Source organism: Betta splendens, chromosome 7 (assembly GCF_900634795.4).
Source record: "Betta splendens chromosome 7, fBetSpl5.4, whole genome shotgun sequence".
Taxonomy (NCBI): Eukaryota; Metazoa; Chordata; class Actinopteri; order Anabantiformes; family Osphronemidae; genus Betta; species Betta splendens.
Window position 1 is genome coordinate 16686887 of NC_040887.2, and position 10085 is coordinate 16696971.

Genomic DNA, 10085 nt, shown 5'->3' on the forward strand with positions numbered 1-10085 from the left:
ATATATATATATATATATATATATATATATATATATATATATATATATATATATATATATATATATATATATATATATATATATTACATACACACACACACACACACACACACACATATGTATATATATATACGTGTGTGTGTATGTATATGTAATATACAATATGTTATATATATATATATATATATATATATATATATATATGTGTGTGTGTGTGTGTGTGTGTGTGTGTGTGTGTGTGTGTGTGTGTATGTGTGTGTGTGTGTGTGTATATATATATATATATATATACTGTCACATATATGCAATATGCAATATATTGCATATATGTGTACATAACCAGGAAAGTCATAATCAGGACTCATAACCAGTAGTTTGCCCATTTAAAACATGGGGATGAGTTTAGGAAAGTGTCCAGGCAGTTGCATTTATATGTTCAGATGTGTGCCTCAAGGATGTGCATCACTAATAAAAACATGTCGTTTTGACTATTGCTTAGATGCTGTTGATAAACACGTAAGTTTAATGTTTGTACAAGTTGTTTGACAAACAGTCAAAGATGAAAAATCAGCCATTAAAGGTAGATCTGATTTTAACACTTCATGAAACATCTATCTTTAGACATTTTTTGTGTATCTGAAATAAATAAAATTAAATAAAATAAATAATTCTAGTGGACTGAAAATATATTTTTCTCAGAAGTGAAGTAGATTGACTGAACGTATTAAAGTGAATGTACATACACATTACTCTACATGCCAAATGATTATAAAATTGGTTACATTTAGACCATTTTACATTTTAAACATAGATTTGTACTGTTATAATACACTAAATCAATCAGAGGAAATGGCCCCACTAATAATTAGATTTTTTAACTTACATGATAATATGCTATGTAATATTCCATGAGTTATTGTGAGCAGGCAATCTAAACTAAGGACATTATAATGCTCTGAAAGAAGAGGATTTTGTTGCCTTGTTTTTTGTTGTCTGCAATGAATTCTATGTGCCTAATATTACACAATAGACCAACATGGATTCCTGTCTTGACATGTGAATTCCTACATCAATTAAATTGTTTCTTTCATCATATGATGTGCAAGACATGATTGAAGTGTTGAAATGTTTGCAGTATAAACATTTCAATATGTTCTGATATATAAGGGTTAATGTTAATATTCACCTATATTTATTATAACAACAATGAATTAACACTTAAAAAATACCCTGTAACCTGTGTTACACAGCTGTTACACATATGTTTTACACTCATTGCGCATCTGAAACCTTAACAGCTCATTATTTAACGCAACGTACAAATGCAATTAAAAAGTTTAGGCAGACAGGAGCGAACTGCTTCCTGCTGGAGTTCCTCTGAGCCCGGGGTGTGACGTCACCCTCCCAGAATGCATGGCTTCCAGCGCGGCGCCCAGCAGTCCAGGCCCGTCCTAAACATCCCCAGAACTTTTCCCAAAATGTCGATGTGGAGGGGCAAAGAAGAGTCGAGCCAGAACTGGACCGAGGCGTGTTCGGTAGGTCGACGCGTGCTGGTTCCGTTGATCCAAGCCGCTCGGTAGAACTAGGGACTTCGGTTCGTTAGCTGCAGGACAAACTCTGACACAACTTACTAAAGCTCATCTTTTGTGCTCAGTCCTCGGCCACGGCCGCACAAACACCGCAGGTTCCGGTTCGTTGCCATAACACGAGCGTGGTCTAAACGCAAGCCTTTAAACGGGCTTGTACGAACGCCGCCGATTTCCCGCAGCAGGCTAGCGGTCAAAGTGAACGTTAGCTCTGTAACGTTACGCTACTGGGGGCAGGATCCAGTGTCACCAGTGCTACCAGGTCCCGCTAGGCCCGTCCACTTCCCCGTCCACGCGCAGTTCCACGCTCCATGCAGGCGGTCGAACACGGCCGAGTGGGTTAAAGCAGCAGAAAGTACCGAGCAAAAGTTACCGTGGGCTCCACAGGACCCACAACATGGCACCAACAGTCCGGTTACCTCTGGACCGGGTCAGCGGCGTCAGAACCAGATCAAGCGCGAAGCCGCCACAACGTGTGGAAAAGTGTTTTTATTAATTAGCCTCAATGGATCTTAACTGATGCTGTGACAACGCAGATTATAGTAGGTGCTCAGAAAGAAATGAAATGTATGTATTCATGAACATGGGGCTGTTCAGAGAGTTTGATGAAAATAGTTCACATAACAAAATACATAAATTGAATGAAATATAAACTGTAGAAACTAGGACTTGTGTGTTTTGCTGAGTGAGTCATGTTATTGTGAACCAGCTGCAGCATCATGCTGTTTATGAGGGAACATATATAAACACTGATAATACTTAAATAAACTCTTCAGCTCAAACATGAAAGCATAAAATATACAAACCTTTGTAATGTTAATTGTAGAGGTTATGACCACATCGATTTGAATACTAATGCCTCTAATTTCAGAGGGGTTTTATGTGGAAGGTTGTAATATTACACACTGCAGAGTGAAAACACTCATTGGAATAAACTCACACTGCCTGTGAGCAGTCAATCAAGAATGGTTTAACCAAAAAATTCAGTTTAATCATAATTTAACTTACAAGGACACAGGTGTCAAACTGGTGCTTCAGTCTGGCAGCTGCACACACTGAACGAAACCTCTGGGCAAATGAAAAATCAGTAATAGTCTTAGGTAAAACTGAAAGATGACAAAGTTTGAGCATGCTTTACTGCAGCAGAAATTGAACTTCAATAAATGAAGTCTCGATTTTGTCTACTGATCCTAACCAGGTGAAACTGGTCTACTTATAAACGCTTGTTTACCTGAGTGAGCCGCCACAGCTCTTTGCCAGTAGGTGGAGTCTAACACACTGTTTAGAAAGTGGAATTGTGTTCGAAGCAATTTCTTTCTGGGATTAATAATGTTTTTTGAATCTTGAATTTCTTTGAAGCAGGATAAGCCATCAGAAGGACTGACACCAGTATGAAACGTATCTCAGACACAAAGCTTGCAAAACGTAAAACACTGCTGTAATCGTCAATTTACTATCAAAATAATCTATTGTGCTAAATGAAGAAATTATGTCGGCAGTTAAATTCTGAAAATTTGCATTTGTTAGATTTTATCTTTCTGCATCACATGTAGAACTAACAGTACAGCAACAGATTTTTTTATTGCTATGATTTCTTGAGGTGTGACCTTGACTAACCCTAACCCTAGCAACACGTTTCATGAAGCAAAAATTTAAATACGATTAGTAATTTATATATATTTTATATATATATATATTTTATATATATATATGCCCTCATTACTTTTAGTGTCATCCTGTTTTTACCCTCTTCCTCAACAAGACTCATTAGGAAATCAGATCACGTGTTGATCAGGTTTGAGCATTTGCTTTCAAGAGGCTGATTGTTAGTGTACAAACACAAAGCTGTGGTTAGTAGTTTACAGTAAATGGCCTGGAGTTGAATTTTTTTTATAGCTTTTCATAAAAAACCTTTTGAAGTGAATGAAAGGGAACCAAAGGAAACAGATCGTTAGCTATAGAGATGTCTGTGGAGTAATTCTGTTTTAGTCTGACATTTTTTCAACAGTACCTGTTGTTATTCCGTATTGTGACACTGTTTTGTGTGTTACAGGATTTTAAAGATGTCCACCTACCTCTGTTTGGCTGCTGAATACTGAAAAAGGCTGTGGGCTGACACAAGGGCTCTTCTCAGGAAACACACAGACCCAGTCAGCGCGTTCAAAGCTCCTCACCACTGCAGCCCTGTTGGGGTTGTTATGGCAGCTGCTCTGACAGATACCAAGTACTGGACACAGAGATCCCTCAGTAAGGCTGGACAGACAAAACCACCGTCTAATGGTTGACAAACAGCTTGCGGCATTACGTCTAGTACTCCCAGTAAACAAAGCAACCACGTGTTTGTAGGCTGATGGTGAGAATCCTCATGAGTCTTGTCTGTATCTGCTCAGACTCTTGGCCGGAGTCCCTGCGAAGCAGCAGAGCAAGCACTGTTCCTTCTGTTAGACCATGTTTCACCAACAAGACCACGTAAAGAGCCAGCTGCAGGAGAGCCGCCCAGCGGGTAGGCACCTCTTTCACTGCCAGGAGTGTGGAAAGCAGTACAACACACAGCTGGGTTACAGGCGTCACCTTGTGGCAGCCCACAATGCTGCGGCGAGCCTGTCGTGCCCAGAAGGGGCAGCTTCATTGCTTGAGCAGCTCAGTGGCCATATTGACCGGCCTCCACCAGCAGAGGGTAACACCAACGCGGCCGTGCCAGTCAGGGAGAGGAAGTACTCGTGCGAGCGATGCGACCGTCGCTTCTATACGCGCAAGGATGTACGACGTCACGCTGTGGTGCACACCGGCCGCCGCGATTTCCTCTGCCCGCGCTGTGCACAGCGCTTCGGGCGCAGAGATCACCTGACGCGCCACCTAAAGAAGAGCCACGCTCAGGACTCGGGGTTGGTTCCACCCTGTGCTCCGTGTACCCCTGTGGCCACACCAACGCCTGCCACCCAGTGCCCTGTGAAGGAGGAGCCCAGCCCTGTCACCTCAAACATGGCTTCTGTCTCCAAAGAGCCAATGGAGCCTTTTGCAAGGGATGTGTACAATTCCTACCCAATGGCTAATTCTGTCTCCGGGATGGGGCACCCTCATGGCCTTATGCAGGGCTCCTTGTCTTCGAGCATGGGTATGGGTCGCCACATGCCCCCCCAGTCCTCTCACCACCATCACCTTCAGCCTCCTGCGGCTCCACAACAGCAGCCGTACGGCAGCATGGCTCGGTACCAGCATGGATCTACCTCATATCCTCGCTCTGACATGGACAGCTTCTTGCTGGACCTTCAGAGTGGCCCTCCAGCTCACCTGGGCGCAGTCAATACATCTACCTCTACATCTGCCTCCCCACAGAGAGAGGTGCTTGCTGAAGGCGTGGGTGCTGGTGGTGACCCTCACCTGCTGTGTAGGAGCCCTGCTGTCTCCTCAACCGAGCTGGCCTGCACCACTAACATGGACATTGGACCTCTGCTGGGGTTTTTGCCTTTTAGCCTTCCACCCTACAGCCCTCACATGGGCATGGGAGGGTTAGTGATGAGTTATCCACCTGCCACCACCACCTCCTCTCCATCATCTTCTACTGGGCTCTCCTCCCAGGCTCCAGGACCTTTCACCTTCTTCCAGCCTCCTCAGGCTCATGTACCCCAGAGCCCTGGAGCTCAGAGCCAAGTACCTCAGTCTTACAGTGGCCCTGCTATGAGCACGTGCAGCTCCCTACCTCATTATTACCAGACCTTTCAGCAGTAGGTGTCTCTGTTCCCACAAGTGTTGTCTTCACAGATGCTCAAAGGATTCTTAATGAAAAGGGTGAGGAAGAGAATGGGGATGTGTAACCTGTCAGTGCTAATGATGCTACTTTTAGTCTTTGTTGAACACAACAAGTCACCTCATCAGTATTACCTCATATTTTTTTAAAAGGAAGCTTGAATGTTTGCAGCAAATGTACATCGCCTCACTGTAACCAAACCAGAGCTTTTATCAGTGCTGGCTACACTTAAACCTGTCACAGGTGCTGCTCAGTGCTGAGCCTCTTTCACTTTTAGATTTTATAGCTAGATGCTACATTGTTGGGGTATATTTCAGTTACAGGTAATTTCTAGGAAACTGACTGGACATAGACTGGAGACTGACAGAGTGGAACCAAGTTGGAATAACATGAATTAACTAATGTCAATGGAAACTTGAATGGTTACACCTGTACAGTGTAGTTCAACTCAATACAGGTTGAATTGTTATAATTTGAATCTGTCAGGAAGGCGATACCTGTTAATTAATGAGGTCACAAAAGAATGATATTTACCAGTCATCTATTTTATATGTGCCACAACATCAGGAGTAAGTAAGTAAGTAAAGTAGAATGACCTGTTGTTGTACTGGGAGGAATCAGCCTGTGCAGGTGCACGGTTTATTTGGCGTGTGTGTGTGTGTGTGCATGCATGCGCGTGTTTACCCCTGCACTGTGAATTCAGAATTAGGCCTTGTGAGAAATGTGACAAGTGCAACCAACAACAACAACTGCCAGCTGGAATCTACATTGAGGTTTAGCCCATACAGGTCCATATTAGATCCAAACGGCTCCCATTGTGTGGACATTGCCAGTCTAGCATCCCTGCAGCCCTGAGACTAGTTGTGTGTCAGCATGTGGATGCAGCCCATCAGCTTGTTGCTGAATAATTTAGCACTGCCAGATCAAAATGCACTTGTGTTCAGCATCTCTCATCCCTCCTCCTGCATTGTCATGGATGCAGAAGCTGCCCTGTTAGGTTAAACTAAGTAAATGTAGTATCGCAAGCACCCATTGCTAAGTTGGTCAATGACCCCGGCTTCTTCCTGTGCCTGCCTTAAAATACATTAGCCCTGATGGGATGTCACAGAACCCCACACAGAACTACAAATCAGGCTTCGAAGGGAAGGTTAGACCTGTGCAACCAGGGTTGTAACCTGTGGTTTATTGTAATAGCTATGCTGCTGGATTGTAGCCAGGTTAAAGGTGGTGCTTCTAAATGCCAGAAGAAGAATTAGGAGCGGCAAAGACGGAGGCTCAGGGTCATGTATAAACTGGATGGAGCACATCCTCCAGTCATCCTCAGAGCTCTTCCTCAGAGGAACGCATGTTGCTTGTGCATCTCAACCATCTTTGTATGTTCAAAGCCAGAAAGCCCTTTGCCTTACCCTTCAAGATGTCACGGCAACTTGACAGCGTCCGACTTCTGCACAGATTTGAGCTTGTGATCTTCTGATTAGCCTTTCTGGGTTTAAACCCGTTTCAGGACGTTGCCTTCTCTCTGCGTTGTCTTTTCTCCTAATTCTTCTTTTGGTATTTTGAAGCACTGAATACAACCTGTTAATGATCCACCAATGGAAAGTATGAATACTTGTAATGTATTGTCATTGTCGGGTTTTATTCAGGACTGAACCTGAGCCTGTCCATCCTCCAGCTCTGTCTGGTGTCTGGTAGAAGTCTAGTCTTTGCTCCGATAAAAGACAAACTTGCTCTTCAGGATACCCTTTTAATACTTGTTCTGGGTTTATTATTTACAAGTTCAGTCACCGTACAGGTCATTTTAATAGTTGTTTATATAGCAACAAGACCAACACTGACATCAACAATAACTGTCGCTCTGTGCTGTGTCCTTTTCTGTACCTTATCGGTAAACAATGGTGGACTGATTCACATGCTCTTAACCAGGAGTCAGCTTCACTTAGGCTAATGTTCAGTTTCATGATGTAACCTGCAGCACTTGGGACTGGCATCGTCCTTTAGGCTGTTGAATGATGGTATAAATTCCTCCTGGAGCACTTGTAATGCTGGATTATAAGTTTGTGAAAAACTTAAACCCTAAAAGTGAGTCCCGCTGTCATCCTGGCCTTATCTTTATTGCAGAGCGTTGGGAAAAGCTAGAGAAGCAACAACTGATTAAAGGTTCTTTGGACAGAGTTGTATGGATGCTCCACTCAAACTGGTCAAGTGTAGCTGAGATGAAGGAGCCGTGCAGCTGAGTGGTTGATGAAAATCAAAACGGCCTTTGCCTTAAGTCCATGAACTGTATGTTGAAGAACTCCTCACTAGCATTGTAACAGCCCTGTAAGTGTTGCACCAATGTCTTAAAATGCTACTGTTGTGCCTCTCTAAGAGATAGTTTGACTGGGTCTAAGCACTTATGACATTTTTATAAAGGAGGCATTTGATCTGTACCTCAAGCTTTCAGAACTGTGGGTTTCTGATATTTGTATTTGCTTTTAGTTACATTGGCTCTTGTTTGTGCCATTAGGTTGAAAGTATAAAGGTAGATTTTATGACTCTTAATTCCTTTCGTAGTGACATTGACATTATATTTCAAACTTTCTACCTCTGTCTTGTCATATATCTTTCTGCAAAAATGATTAGACATAGTTTTAACCTGTAACCGCAGATTTACCACTGAATGTAGGACAATGTTCAGAATTTCAACTTTGAAAGTCCTGGTGGTGAACTCCAGAGTCAGACATTGCCTGTACTTGCCTTTAATGATATTTCTACTTCCTTACTACCTCAAATAAGAGACAGGTGCCTGTCCATCTAACTGCAGAGAAAATGACTGTATAGTTTTATATTTTGTCAGAACAAGCACATGTACTTTGTAGCTCCATAGTTGTGTTGCTGTTTTAGCTAACAGCAGAATGATGGGGATGCATTGCCTGTCATTTGTTGTGTTGTTGTCGCTGTGTCCTCTGCCTCGTTGGTCCTTGTCAGTTGTGCAGCTAAATGAGAAATGAACAGGCAACCTTTTGGGAGCACTTCACCTGAAAGCAGGTTCCTTGCTCGTTCCAAGTGAACCAACACGTTCTTCTGTCACCAGTCCTGTTCCAGGACTCACTGCTTTCCTGAGTCAAAACCATTTAACAAAGAGTTTGTTTTTGTTTCTAGACTGAATTAATGAAGTACTTAATACTAAAAACACTCTGAACACTTGAATGTTTATCTGTAATGACGAGCTACTGTTGCTCTGTTGCTCATGGTGTGAGTAGCATCCCACCAGCAACCGTTACTAATGAACCAGACACTGCATAGCCACATGTTGTATCAAATGGATCAGTTGGTTTTAGGAATATCTACCACTACACAAACATCTCTGATCCAGAGCCCAGAAATACATTTAAGGCCTCATTGGGCTTAGTTTAAAGTATCATGAAACCATCTGTCAGCATAAAACCTATAGAAGAGCTGGATAATGATTTACTTCCTTTGTATAGATTCAGATCTAGTCGTGATGTTTGTGGTGCAAATCCCTGAACGAGCGTCTGTTCAACCAGCTGCTTCAAACTTGGCCTCTTGGCTAACTTGTCTTGAATAACTGCCCATTCAAGTTCTGTTTTAGACATGTTTGCAGATGTGTGCAGGCAAAGGACACAGCAGATTCCGAGGATGATCATACTGTTTTGTTGCCTGCATGTAAGTCGGCCCTGAGACCCACTACACTGCCGGTTTGACTTTTAACATAGATGCTTTTTGCTTTAGGTGTTCGTATTATCACTTAGTAGAGTAGAGCACAGTGAAGAGAAAGTGAGTTGTCATTTTCTAATGATCTGAAATTAAAGTAATTCAAAATAAATACATCTTTAGATTTTCATTGTTATCATGTGTTTTTTATGGTTCCCTGACTGAAAGTATGTTGTTGGTTCCTAGTAGATATTAGAGACCAACATCCATCTGAATCCAACTCATCATCATCATCACTTAGGACACACAGGCCTGAAGCAGACATGAGCCTGGACACAAGCTGGTCCACTGCAGAAGATAAACTGTATGGATGTAATCAAGAAACAAATGGCCGTAATCTTTTTTTCCACACTCCTGCCCAGTGGGGGTGGTAACGCTGGGCGCTGGCCTCTAATTAATTCCTGAAGAAGCAGCAGCAGAAAAATATATAGGGTTAAATTAAAGTGATTTTATTAAAGTTTATACGGACGCATCAAGAACAATAGGTGGTAAAACAGGCTTTGCTTTTGTTCCAAAATAAAATTATGTGGCATATAAAAGAATAAAAGAAGAGAAATTGAATGTTTCAAAAATATAGCATCAAGGCAAGACATATAGAGGTGTTAAACGCATTATGATACCTGCTCATAAGGGGGTGGAGGGTGATGAGGCTACTGACAAATTTGCTACTATGGGAAAATAAATCATTGACGTAAATATTAGGTATAGCAAGGCAGAGATGAAGAATTTAGTTAAGTTAAAATTATAAAATGAAATGACAGGATGATTGGGATAAAGGGGTAAACGGTAGGGTTTATTACAAGATTCAAAGGGAGGCAGGAAGGATAGTTGGGTGTAGTGGAAATAGGACCCGGGATGACATTTGGGCACATGGGACTCTATAGCACATTAAAGGTGATGGGGAAACATGAGACAGGGCAGTGTGAGTGTGGTGAGGGTCAGACATTAGAGCATGTGATATTATATTGTACATCAAAATGATTGATTTTCTGAACTCACAGAGTGAAGGTTTTTTTGAGACTAGGGGTGGGGGATGT

General features: G+C 42.2%; 1 protein-coding gene across 1 annotated transcript; it reads left to right on the forward strand.

Annotated features, from left to right (window-relative positions):
* Positions 1-1362: 1362 nt before the first annotated feature.
* Positions 1363-9178, forward strand: LOC114859009 (zinc finger protein PLAGL2-like). Its single transcript, XM_029156824.2, has 2 exons — positions 1363-1535; positions 3640-9178. Exon 2 carries the CDS (start codon positions 4035-4037, stop codon positions 5313-5315), a length of 1281 nt encoding a protein of 426 aa, XP_029012657.1. The 5' UTR covers positions 1363-1535; positions 3640-4034; the 3' UTR covers positions 5316-9178.
* Positions 9179-10085: the final 907 nt, after the last annotated feature.